The sequence below is a fragment of the Scyliorhinus torazame genome, chromosome 7, assembly GCF_047496885.1.
Source record: "Scyliorhinus torazame isolate Kashiwa2021f chromosome 7, sScyTor2.1, whole genome shotgun sequence".
Classification (NCBI taxonomy): domain Eukaryota; kingdom Metazoa; phylum Chordata; class Chondrichthyes; order Carcharhiniformes; family Scyliorhinidae; genus Scyliorhinus; species Scyliorhinus torazame.
In genome coordinates this window covers 63,333,993-63,354,144 of record NC_092713.1, presented here as the reverse complement: position 1 = coordinate 63,354,144, position 20,152 = coordinate 63,333,993, and the positions used below count along the sequence as shown (strand labels likewise).

The window sequence follows — 20,152 nt, the reverse complement described above, 5'->3', positions numbered from 1 at the left end:
CTTGATTAAAGCCTGCCCTCCTCTTGGCCACCTCCACGCTTAAATCTTGGTACACCCGCACAATGTCCCACTTACAGCTCCACGTGCGCTTGGCCCACTGGAGAACGCGCTCCTTATCCAGGTACCTGTGGAATCTGACCACCATCGCCCGAGGGGGGTCTCCCTGCCGTGGCTTCCTCGCCAGCACTCTGTACGCCCGATCCACCTCCAACGGTCGGAGGAAAGCCCCATCTCCCAGCAGCTTCTGGAACATGTTCGCCGCAAGCTCCCCGGAATCAGCCCCCTCCACCCCTCCGGGAGGTTCTGCCTACGGGACCTGTTCTCCAAATCCTCTATCTGTTCCAGCAGCCTTTTTTGCCGGTCCCTCAGCATCACCACCTCCATCTCCACCGCCGTCTGGTGTTCCTCCTGTTCAGCTAGCGCCTTCTCCAGTTTCTGGATCGTCCGCTCCTGGGCATCTAGCCTCCGCTCCATCCTCTCCACTGTTTCCTTAATCGGGTCCAGACATTCCCGTTTCTGTCTGGCGAAGCCTTCCCGGATGACCTGCATCAGCTCCTCTGTTGATGGTTGGGCCGAAGCCCCAGGGGTCTGGACACCAGCCATCTTGTCCGCTGCTGCAGCCAACACCCAGCTCGAGCCTGTCTTTGTGTTTCTTCCCTTTCGATCCCTTCGGGCTCTCTGTTCCATAAACCAACATATACAACAGACACTTGTTCACTGCTTCTGCAAGTCCAGTGCTTAAAAACGCATAAAAAGTCAGGGAGAAAGGTCCGAATGTCTAGCCAGAGCGGGAGCCACCAAATTTGTGACCTACTCCCTCATAGTCACCACCGGAAGTCAGGAGAAAGGTGAAGAGGGAAAATAACGTAGGAGAGGTTACTGATCAAGGTGTTAAGATTCAAAACAGAGGTATAAAAGCCAACATATAAGTGTACTTTACCTGAATGCTCGTAGTATTCGGAATAAGGTAAATGAGTTGATGGCGCAAATCATCGCGAATGACTATGATTTAGTGGCTATTACTGAAACATGGTTAAAGGATGGTCACGACTGGGAGTTAAATATCCAAGGGTATCAAACTATTTGGAAGGACAGAGTGGAAGGTAAGGGAGGTTGTATAGCTCTGTTATTTAAGGATGACATCCGGGCAATAGTAAGGGATGACATCGGTGCTATGGAGGATAAGGTTAAATCCATTTGGGTGGAAATCAGGAATAGTAAGGTAAAAAAGTCACTGATAGGCGTAGGCTATAGGCCACCTATTAGTAACATTATGGTGGGGCACGCAATAAACAAATAAATAACTGATGTATGTAGAAATGGGTACAGCAGTTATCATGGGGGATTTTAATCTACATGTCGATTGGTTTAACCAGGTCGGTCAAGGCAGCCTTGAGGAGGAGTTTATAGAATGTAATCGCGATAGTTTCCTAGAACAGTATGTAATGGAACAAGCGGTCCTAGATCTGGTCCTGTGTAATGAGACAGGATTGATTAATGATCTCTCTTGGAAGGAGCGATCCCAATATGGTGGAATTAAAAATACAGATGGAGGGTGAGAAGGTAAAATCAAACACTCGTGTTTTGTGCTTAAACAAAGGAGATTACAATGGGATGAAAGAAGAGCTAGCTAAGGTAGACTGGGAGCAAAGACTTTATGTTGAAACAGTTGAGGAACAGTGGAGAACCTTCCAAGCGATTTTTCACCATGCTCAGCAAAGGTTTATACCAACAAAAAGGAAGGATGGTAGAAAGAGGGAAAATCGACCATGGATATCTAAGGAAATAAGGGAGAGTATCAAATTGAAGGAAAAAGCATACAAAGTGGCAAAGATTAGTGGGAGACTAGAGGACTGGGAAATCTTTAGGGGGCAACAGAAAGCTACTAAAAAGCTATAAAGAAGAATAAGATAGGTTATGAGAGTAAACTTGCTCAGAATATAAAAACAGATTATATATAAAACAAAAAAGAGTGGCTAAGGTAAATATTGGTCCTTTAGAGGATGAGAAGGGAGATTTAATAATGGGAGATGAGGAAATGGCTGAGGAACTGAACAGGTTTTTTGGGTCGGTCGTCACAGTGGAAGACACAAATAACATGCCAGTGACTGATGGAAATGAGGCCAAGACAGGTGAGGACCTTGAGATGATTGTTATCACTAAGGAGGTAGTGATGGACAAGCTAATGGGGCTAAAGGTAGACAAGTCTCCTGGCCCTGATGGAATGCATCCCAGTGCTAAAAGAGATGGCTAGGGAAATTGCAAATGGCACTAGTAATAATTTACCCAAATTCACTAGACTCTGGGGTGGTCCCGGCGGATTGGAAATTAGCAAATGTGACAGCACTGTTTAATAAAAAAAAAAGGAGGTAGGCAGAAAGCGGGTAATTATAAGCCAGTTAGCTTAACTTCGGTAGTGGGGAAGATGCTGGAATCTATCATTGAGGAAGAAATAGCGAGGCATCTGGATGGAAGTTGTCCCATTGGGCAGACACAGCATGGGTTCATAAAGGGCAGGTCGTGCCTAACTAATTTAGTGGAATTTGTTTGAGGACATTACCAGTGATGTAGATAACGGGGAGCCAATGGATGTGGTATATCTGGATTTCCAGAAAGCTTTTGACAAAGTGCAACATAAAAGGTTGCTGCATGAGATAAAGATGCATGGCATTAAGGGGAAAGTAGGAGCATGGATAGAGGATTGGTTAATTAATAGAAAGCAAAGAGTGGGGATTAATGGGTGTTTCACTGATTGGCAATCAGTAGCTAGAGGTGTCCCTCGGGGATCAGTGTTGGGCCCACAAATGTTCACAATTTACATAGATGATTTGGAGTTGGGGACCAAGTGCAATGTGTCCAAGTTTGCAGACGACACTAAGATGAGTGATAAAGCAAAAAGTGCAGAGGATACCGGAAGTCTGCAGAGGGATTTGGATAGGCTAAGTGAATGGGCTAGGGTCTGGCAGATGGAATACAAAGTTGACAAATGTGAGGTTATCCATTTTGGTAGGAATAATAGCAAAAGGGATTATTATTTAAATGATAAAATATTAAAACATGCTGCTGTGCAGAGAGACCTGGGTGTGCTAGTGCATGAGTCACAAAAAAATGGTTTACAGGTGATTAAGAAGGCAAATGGAGTTTTGTCCTTCATTGGATGGAGTTTAAAACTAGGGAGGTTAAGCTGCAATTGTATAAGGTGTTAGTGAGGCCACATCTAGAGTATTGTGTTCAGTTTTGGTCTCCTTACCTGAGAAAGGACGTACTGACGCTGGAGGGTGTGCAGAGGAGATTCACTAGGTTAATCCCAGAGCTGAAAGGGTTGGATTACGAGGAGCGTTTGAGTAGACTGGGACTGTACTCGTTAGAATTTAGAAGGATGCGGGGGGATCCTATAGAAACATATAAAATTATGAAGGGAATAGATAGGATAGATGCGGACAGGTTGTTTCCACTGGCGGGTGAAAGCAGGACTAGGGGGCATAGCCTCAAAATAAGGGGAAGTAGATTTAGGACTGAGTTTATGAGAAACTTCTTCACCCAAAGGGTTGTGAATCTATGGAATTCCTTGCCCAGTGAAGCAGTTGGGGCTCCTTCATTAAATGTTTTTAAGATAAAGATAGATAGTTTTTTGAAGAATAAAGGGATTAAAGGCTATGGTGTTCGGGCCGGAAAGTGGAGCTGAGTCCACAAAAGATAAGCCATGATCTCATTGAATGGTGGAGCAAGCTCGAGGGGTCAGATGGCCTACTCCTGCTCCTTGTTCTTATGTTCATCCCAATGCCCTGGATTATGGAAGCGAAAATCATCAAGGCTCCCGCTAATTGCTGTCCAATAATTGTTGAAATTGTGAGTGTTCGCGCCTGTGTGTGGTCGGAATAATCCACCTCACAGGGGTATAAAATTAATAATTTTGGATTGTCACACGTCCAGCCCAATTTACCTTCTCATTGTGATCAATGGGATGGGAGCATAAAACAGGCAGCTGATCTGATATCATCTATTTTATTTTACGCCTCCATTACAGTTGAAAGATTCACCCTGTGGGCAGGATTTAATGTTGATGATGGGGGGTGTTGTGGGCTGGGAAACTGGTGGGAGTCCTGTGTGACCTCCATTAGAGAAAGCCTGCTGGAAATAGGTGCCAGGCAATTAACTGGCCAGCGTTGGCACTTCCCTGTGAATCCTGCCCCCCGCCCTTAGAACTACTGGCCAATCAGAGACCAGCAGTTCTTCATTACCCCTCAATGCCATAACGAGCAGTGACTACCACTTAGGCCTAAGTTCAATGAGGGACCCAAGCCACACAGCAAAGAAGCAAGGACTGGGGATTTGTGGAAAATCAGCTGCTGGTGATTTAGAAAGAGGGGATGGTAAGGATCAGGAGGAAGGCCGCAGCAGCAGGATAATGGTAATCTAGTCCAGGGTCTGAACTCCTGTGAGGTGAACTATATGTTCGTGCTCATGACCTATGCTCTGAGAACCCTGATCAGTGACCCGGCTAATCTATCATTGTGTTCTGAAGAACTGAATTAAAAGAGCTGCATTGGATGCTGGGCTCAAAACTTTCCAACTCCTTACTTTGTGAGTGTGTAGCTTGGTGACTTTTCCAGTCTGTTCTTTGAAAGGAAATCATCCTTATTTTCTTGCAAACATCAGTAAGTGAAATAGGCCACACTTAAACTAGATTTAAATGTATTCCTCAGCCGTGTTTCTTCGCATGTTTTACAACAAAATGATATTAACAGTGGGGGCGGAGAGTCTCCTCATCTAATTTCATATTTGACTGCATTGGAAGTCATTCCTGAAATGCATTTTCTTGAAATGTGGAAGATTGCACATGGCCCCTTATGCTCTCAGGCTAAGGTGCGCCCCCAAACAATCCCTATGGCCTTTCATGACCTCCATGCCAAGGTATGGCCCCACCATCCCTTCTGGTCTTTCATTTCCTCCATGCTAAGGTATGGCGCCCAAACAACCCATATGGCCTTTCATACTCCCCAAGTCTGGGTGTGCCCCCACCCACCCGATATGGCCCCTCCTGCCCCCATGCCAAGGTATGCCCCCAAAACAACCCATGTGGTGTATTACTCTTCCATGCCATCTATGACTCTTCCATTCCCATTCAGCCACAGTGTAGAACCTATGAACTTTATTGAGACAGTAGGGTCTATACAACAATCTTCAAACAAAACAGCCATTCATTGATAACTTACCACTTTCATAAAATAAACTCCTTTTTACTACAGCCTAATAAAAGTTTCTATCATCCAGACCCTGTAACGTATCTATTGCTGAGCCTGAAAGCACATGAAACCTCCTCTTGTGTAAATAAACATTATTGAAACTGACAGTATAGACCAGGGAGCCAGAGCTGTCAATCCGCAATGTTTTCTGTCCACGCCGCGCCGGTCGGGGGCCTTTGGCAGCTGCCGCCCTGGCAATTCTCCGGGACCCAATGGGCCGAGCGACCGCCTGTTTTCGGCCAGTCCCGCTGGGGTGAAATGGACATGGTCCATCACGGCGGGACCTAGTTTGTCGGCTATCTAGCGGGGTCCTCGGGGGGTGGGGGGGGTGCGGGAGGATCCGGCCCCGGGGGGAGGGGGGATCCTGTGCCATGGGGGCACTCTTTCCCTCCGCGCCGGCCTCTGTACGGCTCTGCCATGGCCGGCGCAGAGAAGAAACCCCCTACGCATGCGCAAGAACACGCCGGCGGTTCTGCGCATGCGCGGGACCACGGCGGCCCTTCGGTACCGGTTGGTTCTATGTGACGTTCTTGGCGCCGGCGTCAGGCCATCGCGCCAGGTGCGGGAGAATCCCACCCCAGGTGCTTCAACAGGCTAATGGATTTCTGGGCTCTCAGCCCAGCCTCATTATGTCTTCTTGGCTCAGAGCTCAGATATCCATTTGAGTACGAAAACACCTGAGCCCAGGGAAAACTTTGCCGTATAGACGAGTCTTCTGTAAGCCAACCTTTTTTTGTAATGGCATGAAAATCATGCAGGTTCAATGATGTCAACAATCTGTCAGATTACCAGGCATGCGGTGAAGAGGAAACATTTACAGCTTTCCATCATTTTAATGGGAACAGAACTACCAATGTTGTTGAAGCAAGTGACGTTCCTTTGTTAGGAGTGACACAAGATACGGGAGTTGGAGCTGGGAGATGGAAAAGGACAAAGAGAAAGAAAGCATGAGTGGATGACCATAGAGAGGATCTCATCATGGATTGTTCTAATCCACCTTGTTTACTTTAATATTTCTTTATTAGTTGGAGGAACATAGTCATTCCAGGATGGTTAATCTCTCAAACTATTTGAGCCCAGACACACCAAGCCTTTTTACATCTCTTGGTTTATTGAATTACATGTGCTTTAATATACCAGAATTTCATGCCTGCATTTCAACATTTTATTAGATTTGATGGAGTTGCTAAAAGATAACATTCCACTGATTGGCAAAATATTTTATCCATTCAGTGTTGCAAAGTACATACTGTAGATATAATGGAGAATGCATACATCAAATGTCCACTTCCATTCTTGTTTTTTTCCCTTTCATTTTATGATATTATGATCTCCATTTTTGCATAATTCCAGGGAACTGGGGGAAGAGCTTTCTCTGATGAATGCAAAAATAAATCTAGCCTTAATTCTGCATGTGTTGCATGTGCCGAGTATGCATTCTGTAAGGTTTTGCCTCCTGCCTCACTTTGTGTTTTTTTTTTCCCTTTAATTATTTGTACAAACAAAGAAGGTTGTTGTTGAGAAGCGACTTAATCTCTGACGCTCATTGGAGATTTGAGGCAAGCATACCACAGTGCACCCGGCCAGCGCCATGGTGAATGGTACAATGTAGGCTGGCATTGGAAACTCAGCTGAGTGGGCAGGAAGAACAGTGGATTCTTTGTAAATCCCAGCACAATGATCTTTTTTTGAAAAAGGCTCTATTCCCCTCCAGGCTGTTTTGACCCTTTTTAGTATTTTGTTCACACATTGCCAGTCTTTTTTTTTGTAAAAGGACCTGAAGTGGAAATTGTCCTTATTCATTGTAAGTTATCATTGCATTGGCTTGAAACCTGAATGGTGCACATCTTATCGGTATATAATTGAGCCATAAAGAGCAAAGCACAGTCTGGCTTTCTTCTATCCCATTATGTCTACTAATCCCTTGTTGTCTGCAGCTTTTTTCCCATGTTCCAATTCCTTTACAGAAATGAGCAGTCAGTCCCAAACAAATTTGGCTGTGAGTTTACTTTGTACAGTTAAATGCTTTTGCATGCAGGAAGGCTGTGCTGGACCTACCTTACGGAACACAAACTTGCCAGTAAGATTTATTTGTATAGATTTCTACATGTTAACAAATTTCCATTTCATTGCCTGGGCTCAGTTAGATGATATGTTGGGTTCGATGTTGACCTTTGGGTGGAGTGCACGCCCACTGTCCAGTGAACCACAATCACTCGACTTGGAGTGGGGGGAGGGGGGCAAGTGACATGGGTGCCAAGCTGGCTGGCAAGCCGGAGGGTTGGGGTGGGGGAACCAGTGGTGATGGCGGTAGAGGCAAACCCAGAATGGCAGTCGCTTACAGTGTTCTAATGGAAGTTGGAGGAGTACGTCTGCTCCTCATATATCCTGGCAAAATGAAATTTGTGAAGATTTGAGACCACTTATTGAAATTGTCTCTCCATGTCACTACTCCTTTGTTTAAATCTAGGTCCAGTGTATCATACTATGTAGGGCACAATGTTATCCCATTCATGTGGGACAGTTTGTATTTTAAGAGACACAAAATCTAATTATCAGCAAGTAAACAGAGGCTAATGTGATTGGCAGTTAATTGCTCGGTTAGAGAACATTCCAGGTTGCAAAGCGTCACGTTTTCGGCTACAGGTCAGAGGACTCAGCATTTAAACAAAATGAGATTTGGAGTGTGACATCTATGCTCAGTATCATCTTTTAAAAACATATTGATAGATCGATTTATGATCGCGCATATTTATCATTTGTATCATTTGAGTTGTATGATCAGTAATGATCGTGATGAATGGCGGAGCAGGCTCGAAGGGCCACAAGGCCTCCTCCTGCTCCTATCTTCTATGTATCTATCTAATAATACTATTGGAGCATTATTCAAACCACTTGATTGAAACATCAGCTTTAAAGTGAGGAAAGGAATATGTATGCATTCAGGGGCTCAATCTGATCTGAATACCTTTTCCTGAACTCCCACCTGAATTCAGTTGTGAGCATTTGGGGTTTCTGTCACGGGAGGCTCTGGGAATGGTTCCTGGCTGAGAGTCGTGGAGGGGAAGACAAACAGCAGGCAGCTTTATGGCGGTGAACGCAGGGGTGAAAGTGGGGGAATTAAGTGAGGCCAAGGCTTCCTTGTGAGGCTAGGAGGCATGCAGCTGTTGCACTGCTTCCTTCCCACCGTTCAGATCTCCAACTAATATTGTTGGGTCGGGTGCCGTTGGTGTCATTTAAAGTACTCCCCCTTCCTTCCAGCAGATGTCAAAAGAGCAAGCTATACTCGGGTCATGATGGGAAGATAGTGGTACCAGAGGCGGTTGATAGTGGCACCAGAGGGGTTAAGCAAGTGGGCAGTTTTAACTGCTAACCAGCTTTGCAACACCAACTTGACACAAAACTGGGAAGGGGATGTTAAAATTAGTGTCTGTGGTCTTTTTGACTCTATTTGCTTGATGAAGACCAGTATAAGTGGAACAAGGAAACTATCCTTTATTTCGCTCCCCATTCAATATTAAGTTGCAGGCAGCAAGGACACCTGTCCAAAGCTAGCAGTGTCCTCTTTAACTATGCTGACAAGGCTTCAAGCTGCAATTTCTATCTCAGGCTAAACTTGCTATGAATAGCATATCGGACAGAGGAGACCCAGCATAGTATATTTTTATATATTCTTTTTAGTTTCCTTGGATGCCAAAAGTTGCAGGAGTGTTCCTCTGACCTTCACGTGGAAACATTGGGTTTCCCCTGCCCCGGGCTTTTCCACTTTCCCCAGATTGTGATTCTCCTCCTGGAGTACTTCCCATGTGTTAACGACTCATTCTGTGGGTACAGGGCAGTAGCGTCCTGCCTCCTGAATATAATGAACGGAAAGCATCTTTCTGCCAAAGCTGCGGCCCTTTCCATCGGGATGTTGGCGTGTGGCATATTTGAGTGATGGCTGGTAACCTAATCGAAACCTGCCCACTGCTACTCCTGGACATGCATGAAGCTTGCTTTAGCAATGTCCTAATCTTAGAGTTAATATTGAGCCTTATTAACCATGAACTCTGTCTCAGTTCTAAGTTCTTGTAATTCACATGTGGGCTATTGCTGAACCTTTTTACTGCTGTTCCCATTCCATTACTTGTCATGCGATAGATTTTAATTTTAAAGAAATTAATGCACTCCAAAGTGACATGACGTACAGAGTGACCATAATGGGTATCAGGAAATCTCCCCAGGTCTCCAAGCAGCTCTTCAGTTACAAAGTTTCATCTGTACATTATTTTTGCAGCTGGCAAATCTTAAAGTCAAAGAGACTTTTGCATATTTACCTTATGGAGCAGAATTGATGGGAATTGCTTTGAAAGTCAGGGAGAAACATTAACCATCCAATGCATGAACAAAAGGTGATCCAAAGTCTAAAGCACTTTTCACAGCTCCAAACCATCAGAAAAGCACTTGTGCTTTTTGAAGTCAGTGAGCTAAGAAGTAATAATAAACACCACCATCTTACCATCGAAGAAAGGTCTTCGTCTTTCTTTAAATCAACTTCATTAGCGTTTTAGAAATGTCAGTTCATTTTCTGTGGTGGGAAGAACCAGTATTGACTCACGTTTGACATCTGAAGGTCGAGGTTAGTAGGGGTGAAACTGATCTCTGGCAATGCTGCAAGATGGGCAATAGGGAATCATATGCGCTTTTCATATGCTCCTCATTTTCCTTTCCAGTGGCTTCAAATGTGAATGAATATCGGTGACATGTGAAATGAGTGGATGATTCACTAATGTCTATTTTGTGCCACTGCAGAAGGTCGAATTAACCTCTGGGTGAGCTTTTTCCCTGTGGTTTTGCACCTTCGATTAATGTCATTTTGTCTCCCGATTCCCACCGGGGCAGGTGACATACTTTGCAACCGATAGTTTATACACTGCAGTAATGCAGTGCTGAGGGAGCACTACATTGTCAGGTGTGCTGCCCTTCGGTCCATGTCTTAAATCAGCCAGCTTAAAGTGGATGGTAAAGATTCTGTGGTACTGTGCAAAGAAAAGTAGGCAGTTCTCCTAGTGACAAGTTTAAAACTCTTTATTTTAAAACACAACCCTCACTTGTAACTTCCTTTTTTGTTCTGAATCCCTTTCTTGCAAAAACAATGATGAAGAAAATGCCAAAACGTGACGGTAAAATATTGCGCGAGTCTAGACTGGTGTTGTCGGGATAATGGCGTAAATCTATATGGACTGGTCCAGAAACTTAAGTTGGAATAATTACGTTAGTGGAGGACCAACCGTGTGATAGTCACACCACCAGTTATAGTTGATGCTTTTGACAAACCAATCAGCAAAGCTTCGGATGAGAAAATTCAAAAACCGTGTTTTAAAATTTTACTCTGCAGCATTAGTAGCAACCTTTTGAAATATGTGTCAGGGTTCTTCAAAATGCCACTTAAAAGTAGCAATATCGCCTCATTAAAAATAGAACAACAAATTGACTTGTAACAAAATTTGCAAAAGCTCGAATCACACAGCAGTTGAGTTAGCATCTGTGGAGATAAGAGAAAATGCTAATTATTTTGGGGGGTGGGGGAAGACCCTGCTGCAAAGAATATAGTGTGTTGTCACAGCTGCCAATTATTTTTATGTCTGTTAGTAAAATGAGTGGGCCTCATTTTTGTTGGCTTTAAGGTTTAACACATACACTGAGTGAGCAGTTCTGCAATCTCACTGGGCTATATCTTATGCACAAATGTTATAATGCATCTCCTACCAGACATCTTGGAAAAAAATGGTGCTGGAAACACTGAGCATCTGTAGAGAGAGAGTTAATGGCTGGAATCTTGTGCTCTCACTGGTGGCAAACTTGGAGGTGGGAAGAGCATTTATACGGGATGATGGCATACCAGAACCCCACAATCTTCCCACTGCCAGAATTATGTTCTGGGCGGGAAAACTCATGGTCGACCCATCCTGTCTGCCACCATTTGAGGCCTTTAAGTGGCCTCAAGAGCACCTCAGGGCCTCATCCCGCAGTTACTCAGTGCCTGATTGAGGGACTTGACCAGTAAGGGATGGGGGACCACTGCGAGCCACACTCCTGCCCTTGCTGCTGACCCCTGACATCCTTCTCCCAGCATTTCTCCCCCCCTCCTCCCTGTCCTGCCTTCTAGAGGCACCCACAACCTCCTCAGTGGCGCTACTGACCACACAAATGAGTGGCGGCTTTCGATAGGTATGCCTTCTGCCCCTGGGGTCACGATTCCAGGGGAGAACCATCATTGGTCTCAACACTGCCTCATTGGCTTGTGGTTAGGTGGGCCTGATCGAAAAGAGGCTGTACGGGTCTCTTGCAGGCCCTGCAGCCAGCAGGAAAGACCCCAACATCATAACCAGATTCTCTCCAATGTACTAAGTTAATGACCTTTTGCCAGACCCAGTGCCATCATTCCCCACAGGCCACAATGAATCTTACTGAAGTGATTTTTTTCTCCATCAATTAAATTGTTTACTGTAAATCTACCCGCAGATTAAACACTCCTGAATAAATATTAACAATGTACACAAATTTGTTCCCTAGGTTCCAGTCAAAGATAGCATCTGTACAATGCTCCCTCTTTGCTGGAATCTTCTGAGGAAACCAAGAAACATTGTCAATTGACTTAGTTTTACTTTCGGTGGCAATGTAGTATTGTAGCTTTGAAAGGGTTAAAATCTTTGTTGAACTAAATACATTCGCAGTGCTGTTGTTCTGAAAAGGTTAAATTGTTTTTTTGTCGTCTTCTCCAACCAAGAGGAGGAATTCCCACTTGACACGAACCCTTGCCGAGACCACTCTGTGTGGGCTTCACTTATTCCAAAGCACTGGTTATTACATTTTTAGTAATTTCAATGTATATTGAGTTGATTTAAGTGGCTTAAGAATAGTGACTTGTACTTAAAATTCTGTTGGGAGTAGATTGTGGCTTTGGTCAACAGAGGAACTAATGTTATATTGGATCAGCTGTCTGTAATGCATCATCCTGATTGTCACTTATGAAGTCAAAACAATTCCCATCCCATTGTATTCATATATAACATTAAACATTTTTAAAAATTCTCCTTTTTCACATTTTCTCCCACATTTACATCCATCAACAATAAACAATAATCAGCAAGATATGTCAGTCCCCATAATAACAACGATCCCATCTACCCACCAACCCCCAAACCTCAACCCGCATGTTTACATAAACAAATGACAAAAAGGAATCAGGGATTACCCGTAGTCACCCTTAATCTTACACAGCTCTCCCCTTCCCCCCACCCCAGGTCTCCAGCTCCTCCCGTCCACTGCCTCTTGTAAAACTCCTCCTCCCAACCTCGGTTCCTTTCCCCCAATTTTCCACCCCGGCTAGACCACTCGGACCCTGTTCTGCCAGGCTCCGATAGCCGCAGCCCCTCCCCCCACCTCACTCCCGTTCACTGGCCGGCTTAAACCGGCCAGCGTGGAGGCCCCCGCCCGGGTCCCTTTCCCATTTGCCCGGCCCTAGGAAAGCCCAAAGATCCCCTTTTAGCACACAAACCCCGCATATCCACCTACACCCCAAAGAACCCTCATTTCGAGTGAAAGTCCCGTCCCTTCCCTCGTCCAAATATATACCACCTTGGCTCCTTTAATCTCTACACCCGCGCGCAGTGATACAAAAAAGAAGAAAATACAGTCATAAGGTTACATCGGCACATGACCATTCCTCAATTTGTCAGTTCTGCCACAGTCCTTCTGCTTTCACAAACTCCTCCGCTGCTTCCGCCGTTCCAAAATAAAAGTCCCTGAGCTTGTAAGTCACCCTCAGCTTCGCTGGATATACAATGCCGCACCGCACCTTGCTAATGTACAGTGCCCTCTTCACCCGGTTGAAGGCAGCCCGCCTCCTTGCCAGCTCCACCGTAAAGTCCTGGTATACACGTATACCAGCTCCAGCCCGCTGCACCACCCGCTTCTGCTTGGCCCAGCTCAGGACCTTCTCCTTCACACTGTACCTCCGGAAGCACAGAGTCACTACCCTTGGCGGCTCACTCGCCTTTGGTACAGGCCTCCGCGATCGATGATCCCGATCCAGTTCATATCAGGAGGGGTCCTCCCCCTCCCCCAATAGTTTTGCCAGCATCGCGGCAAAATACTCAGTCGGCTTCGGTCTTTCAACTCCTTCGGGCAGCCCCACAATCCTCAAATTCTGTCGCCTGGATCTGTTTCCCAGGTCTTCCATTTTTCCTCGCAGATCCTTGTTAGTATCCATCACCTTCCGCATCTCTTTCCCCATTGAGGCAAGTTGATCACCGTGCTGCAGTAACGTCTCCTCCACTTCCTTCAGCGCCTCCCCTTGCTCTCGCACCTCCGCCACTGCGCTCGCCACCTCCGTCCTCACCGGGGAAACCGCCTCCTCCACCAGCACACTCAAAACCCTCCCTCATCTCCTTCCTCACCGTCTCCATGCATTTCGCAATCTGCGCCAACTGCTTTTCAAATTCCGCAGCCATCACCTTAGTTATTTCTTCAGCCGTAAGCAGTGCGGCCTTCCCTGGTGCTCCAGCCTCCATTTTCCTTGGTGACACCGCGGTGACCTTTCCACTCCCCGACGGACCTTTATTCCGGCCGTTTTCTTGCTCACACTCGCTATTTTTCTTTGTTCTTTTTTTCCTCCTGTGTCTTCACTGTGCCTCCTCCGTGCCTTCTCCCTTCTTCTGCCGCCTCCGCGGACCCTGGGACCGGGCTTAAAGCCCCAAAAATGCCATTCCCGAATGGGAGCCCTCCATTGTGCGGCCGCCTCCCGCCCGCCGTCACCGGAAGTCCGTATTCATATATAACATTAATGGAATACTAGTTTCATAATGGATCTGCATCATTGATGACCAGAAAATCTACAAATCAGAGACACTATGCTGAAAATTCACCTGCAGATCACCATTTCAAAATGATGCTCCATAGTCAACTTGCTTCAGTTGTACGGGGTCAGACAGTGCTGCAGGCCATTGCTGTACTCGACGTGATGTTCTTCATTGATATCATTGAAGGAAGCTACCTGAGCCATGATCCAAGGCACTGTCTGCCTCCAGGGAATTTACCTAGCCTACGTAACACTGTTTGAAGCAGTACAATGTGCAGATATTTTTAGTCCGCTAAATTCTCATCATGCAATCACTGGCCTCTCTATAATCTCTGCCTAGCCCTTATAAGGCGAATGTTCCTGGGAATGCAGTCAGCATAAGGACTTCCTGCACCAGGTGTCCCCACCCTTCTGGTTAAAGGGACCCATTGGGAATACTGGTCTCCAGATGGGTGTAAACTGGTCCACTGGGTGCCCAGGCAATGCATGTACTAGAAAATCCTGAAATGTGCCAACTTTAAATGAAAAACCCCTTGTTGGCCTCTTGCATAGAGAATCAAAGAGGACACAGTTAAGGTTTGGCGGGGGCGGCGAGGGTGGGTGAGCTCTTGGCAATGCTGTCAGGTTGGGCAGGTGCCAGATTTTCCAGCTGCATGAGATAAATGGGAGCTGCAGACATGTTCATGGTAGCACAGAGGTCCATCTGCTCTGTTCACATTTGTTACTATACGATTGGCCCTGTGAACCCTGTCATGATATGCAAATATGCAACCAATGAACACTCAGAATAGGCAGTCAGGACACTCAGAGGTGGCATCACCACAAGGGGGCATGACATAAACACTATAAAAGGGACGAGGCACTCATACCCTGCCTCTTTCCACAGACAGACATCTGGAGAGTTAGACAGGGTTGATCAGCAGCATCACACCCCAGCATGTGGCTCAGAGCAAGCTGGTACAGTTAGACTGAGTTACTACAGTTAGATTAACAGAGAGTCGAACTCATTTGAGAACTGTGTTAATAGTTCAATAAACACGTTGAACTCATTTCAGAGTCTGGAGCATCCTTTAATTAAGACTGCATCAAGTAGCAGCCTGTGTATTCCGAAGCAGCATAACACAACATTAATTAATAGAAAGCAAAGAGTGGGGATTAATGGGTGTTTCTCTGGTTGGCAATCAGCTAGTGGTGTCCCTCAGGGATCAGTGTTGGGCCCACAACTGTTCACAATTTACATAGATGATTGGAGTTGGGGACCTAGGGCAATGTGTCCAAGTTTGCAGACGACACTAAGATAAGTGGTAAAGCAAAAAGTGCAGAGGATACTGGAAGTCTGCAGAGGGATTTGGATAGGCTAAGTGAATGGGCTAGGGTCTGGCAGATAGAATACAATGTTGACAAATGTAAGGTTATCCATTTTGGTAGGAATAACAGCAAAAGGGATTATTATTTAAATGATAAAGTATTAAAACATGCTGCTGTGCATGGAGACCCGGGTGTGCTAGTGCATGAGTCGCACAAAGTTGGTTTACAGGTGCAACAGGTGATTAAGAAGGCAAATGGAATGTTGTCCTTCATTGCTAGAGGGATGGAGTTTAAGACTAGGGAGGTTCTGCTGCAATTGTATAAGGTGTTAGTGAGGCCACACCTGGAGTATTGTGTTCAGTTTTGGTCTCCTCACTTGAGAAAGGACGTACTGGCACTGGAGGGTGTGCAGAGGAGATTCACTAGGTTAATCCCAGAGCTGAAGGGGTTGGATTACGAGGAGAGGTTGAGTAGACTGGGACTGTACTCGTTGGAATGTAGAAGGATGAGGGGGTATCTTATAGAAACATATAAGATTATGAAGTGAATAAACAGGATAGATGCGTGCAGGTTGTTTCCACTGGCGGGTGAAAGCAGAACTAGGGGGCATAGCCTCAAAATAAGGGGAAGTAGATTTAGGACTGAGTTTAGGAGGAACTTCTTCACCCAAAGGGTTGTGAATCTATGGAATTCCTTGCCCAGTGAAGCAGTAGAGGCTCCTTCATTAAATGTTTTTAAGATAAAGATAGATAGTTTTTTGAAGAATAAAGGGATTAAGGGTTATAGTGTTCGGGCCGGAAAGTGGAGCTGAGTCCACAAAAGATAAGCCATGATCTCATTGAATGGTGGAGCAGGCTCCAGGGGCCAGGTGGCCTACTCCTGCTCCTAGTTCTTATGTTCTTATGTAACAAACTCTCGAGGGATCGCTAGAGAGCAATAGTAGGCATGATCCCAAAATGACTGGCAGGCTTATAGCCCAAGTCTTTTTTCGTTGTTTACTCCCACCTCCTCCCCACACCAAATCCATTTGGGTGAATAAGGTATTATGGAGAGCAGGAGATAATTAGGTTGGCTCTAGCTTTTTTTCAATAACCGCTTTGTGTGTGGGAAATATTCATTTTAAAATTCCTGATTCTTTTTTTAATATAGACAACTACAAAGTTGAAATGTGTTTATTTGCTTCCTGAGGTAAAAGCCTGGATCTAAGACTGAGAGGCAGACACAGGCTACTTCAGTTATGCGCACCACATGAGGGTGAGCTCAGCACAAAGTGTCCTCTGCTTTCCCTCAGGCGGTCCTCGAAAGTCTATCCCTGTTTTTTTAAAGTGGTCTAAGTATTAAAATCTGAGGGAGTAAAGTTTCAAAAGAATTTTGACACAATGCTGACTTATTTTGGAGGCCTTTGATTTTTTTCTCTCTTTTAACAGTACAAATTGATCAAACTGACTGAATGGATTTTAAAAAAACCACTCCCTTCCTTCCTCCTTAAACCAAAACAGTCCTAGAAATGAACACGGGTCTGTGCGAATGGAAGCCCTTTTGTTCAATCGTAGAGCAAAGTAAAGTTAGCAGCATAGCCAGTGAGCTGTCACTCATGTTGGCATTTAGGATACTCCATTGACTAATACTTTTCAAACAAGAAAGCGACCTTAACTGGAATTGCCAGGGACTTGGGGCTGCAACCTGTCGTAAGGGTTGCCACCTGTATGGATTTGGACCGGAAAGTCTGGATTTTGAAAGAGGGTATCTGGAAATTTCTAAAATGTAAACCAGATGTCAAAAGTTTGTTTATTAAAACCAAAGGGAAATTTCTCACTTACTTCTATTTCTTCAATGAAAGCTTTGGTGTATGCTTAAATATTTTAATGAATTTTCATTAGCAGGAAAGAAAATATCAGAACTGAAGCTGTGATCTTTCATCCATCCCGGCAGTGTTCCGCTGGAGTGATAGGATGCTGGTCCTTTCTTTGTGACTTTACTCACTTGTATTAGGGCTGAACTGTAAACCAGTATTAGAGGTGACACAATCCAGAGGAGAACTCCTTACGTTGAGTGAGGGATAACAAAACTTGCAGAGGATTAATCTCATTCAGTTACTCCATGAGTTTTTGTCCGAACATAATCAACTTGCTGAGCAGTTCAGAGTAGTTACTTAAAACCAGCATTTTCTGGAGGTGGGTTTGGATGTTGGGGTAAATTAGTACACAGCCAGTGGTTAAGGCCTGGAATGCACTTTCTGAATGTGTGGTGGAAACAGGTTCATTTGAAGCATTCAAAAGGGAAGTTAGACTGAGAGAGAAGAATGTGAAAATTTTGTTATGCCTCACTCAATGTAAGGAGCCCTTCTCCAAATAGTGTCACCTCTCCTACTGATTTATGGTTCAGGCCTAACATAAGTGAGTAAAGTCACAAAGAAGAATGTGCAGGGTTATAAGAAGAAGGCAGGAAAAGGGCATTGTGAATTGCTCATTCGGAGACCATGTACAGGTACGATGGGCCGAATAGCCTCTTTCTGCACTGTATCAATTCTGCAATTATGTGACCCAAATATACCAAGCAGCTTTAAAGCTAATTCCTAATTTGAACAGAAATCCTTTGACCCAGAGGCAAACAAGAACACAACCACCAGAATATACAACGGGGACAATTGCTATCTATCTATCCATCCATCCACCCCTCCCTCCCTATCTTGGGATTCCAATGTCGGCACTAGGCACTCTCAGGCCATAGATGTGCCTGAACTCCAACTTCAGAAGAGCATCCCCTACTGGATTGAGCTATTTTCTAAACTTCCTACTCTGTGGCCTCTCATGTTTAAAGCTGTAGTAGGCCTGTGCAGGAACTGGTTTGAGACAAGATGGAACCTTGCAGCAAAAGGAGATTTTCATCTTATCATTCCTGGCTGGATTTAAACCCAGGGCCCAAAGCTGAAAGGCTGGTGTCCACTCCACAAAGCTATGCTCAGCCTAAACGTATCAGCCATTGGTGGCTCATTTGTTTGTGTTTGCAGCTAAATGTTGGTTTCAAGTTCCTCACTCTCCAATGAGCTGATTGATCAGCCACTGTGGCTCCATGAAGAATGAACAATGTGAATCCGTTGATTTAACAACAGGCCAGATGACAAGTTATGATAACAGCAAGCCTGCCCTGAGTGAAGTAAAGGTTTAAGAATGCTTATCTTTGCTGCCTTGCTGGAACCTGGTGTCTTCCTACCTGTACTCCCCAGAATTGGATCTACAGTTGACTTTGTTGCTTTCCCATTAATTACATTACACGCAATCAATTTCACCATCCCAATTGCCTGGAAGCGAACCAGAGAAAAGTTTAAAATAGAACTTTTTGGGAAAGATCTGCACCTCTGAGATGAGGCAAAATATGTCATTAATGATCATTGCAGAAAAAGAAGAAATGGATTGGAGATGGAGATTTTTAACATTAAGATGTTACCCCCAAGGTGCTGACTTATTTTCAGCTCTGTTAAAACTGAGGCTAACTATTACTGCGTGGCGAATATAGCCATGATCAGGAAGTGGGTGGTGGGGGAAGGGGTCGGCATGGAAGTGTATGGAGGTGGCTTCATTGCAAGGGCACCAGTTTGGGGGCATTGGTAACTGCGCCTCTGCCGTTCCCATCGGTACGGTACTCCACCAGCCCCGTGGTCGTGGTGGCCCTGAGAGTCTGGGGGCAATGGAGGAGACATGTGGGAGCAGATGGAGCATCGGTCTGGTCCCCAATCTGTAATAATCACCGGTTTGCCCCAGGAAGTATGGATGGAGGATTCCGGATATGGCGGAGCAGGGATTGAGAGGATGGGGAATATGCTTATAGAGGGGAGCTTTCCGAGTATGAGGGCGCTGGAGGAGAAGTTTGTGTTGGCAAGGGGAAACAATTCAGGTATCTGCAGGTGCGGGACTTCCTGCATAAACAGGTGTCAACATTCCCGCTCCTACCACTAAGGGGGATCCAGGACATGGTAGTTTCCAGAGGGTTGATAGGAGAAGGGAGCGTCTCGGACATTTACAAGGAACTTATGGGGTCAGAGGAGACGCAGACCGAGGACCTGAAGCACAAGTGGGAGGAGGAGAGATAGAGGATGGTCTATGGGCGGACGCGTTGAGTAGAGTCAACCCATCCGCAACATGTGCCAGACTCTGCCTGATACAATTTAAGGTCGTTCACCGGGCTCACATGACAGTGGCCCGGATGAGCAGATTCTTTGGGGTGGAAGACAGGTGTGCAAAATGTGCGGAGGACCAGCGAACCATGTCCACATGTTCTGGGCATGTCCGAAGCTTAGGGGATTTTGACAGGGGTTTGCAGATGTCATGTCCATGGTGTTAAATACAAGGGTGCCATTGAGTCCAGAGGTGGTGATTTTCGGGGTGTCGGAAGACCCGGGAATCCAGGAGGAGAAAGAGGCAGACGTTCTGGCCTTTTCTTCCCTGGCAGCCAGGAGACCGATACTATTAGCTTGGAGGGACTCAAAGGCCCCAAAGTCGGAGACCTGGCTATCGGACATGGCTAGCTTTCTCTGTTTGGAGAAAATCAAGTTTGCCTTGAGAGGGTCACTGTTAGGGTTTGCCCGGAGGTGGCAACCGTTTGTCGACTTCTTCGGGGAAAATTAATTGTCAGCGGGGGTGGGGTTAGTTCAGCTTAGAGTAGGGGGTTAATAAAGGTGGGACTTGTAAGGGAGGGAGACGGCTTTTGCACTATGTTTATAGTTTCATATGCATTGTTTATTATGTTGTCATAATAC

At 45.5% G+C, this 20,152-nt stretch overlaps 1 protein-coding gene across 3 annotated transcripts in view; it reads left to right on the top strand.

The window, feature by feature from the left end:
* Positions 1 to 20,152, top strand: part of plpp3 (phospholipid phosphatase 3) — a 195,063-nt gene that overhangs the window by 54,426 nt on the left and 120,485 nt on the right. The window contains exon 1 of one of the 3 annotated variants that reach the window (XM_072510806.1): positions 7,246 to 7,326. The exons of the other annotated variants lie outside the window; for them this stretch is intronic. Within the exon in view, the coding sequence (XP_072366907.1) occupies positions 7,269 to 7,326 (58 nt within the window). The 5' untranslated portion in view covers positions 7,246 to 7,268. Of the gene's footprint in view, positions 1 to 7,245; positions 7,327 to 20,152 lie in introns of those variants that run through there. 3 annotated transcript variants of the gene reach the window in all.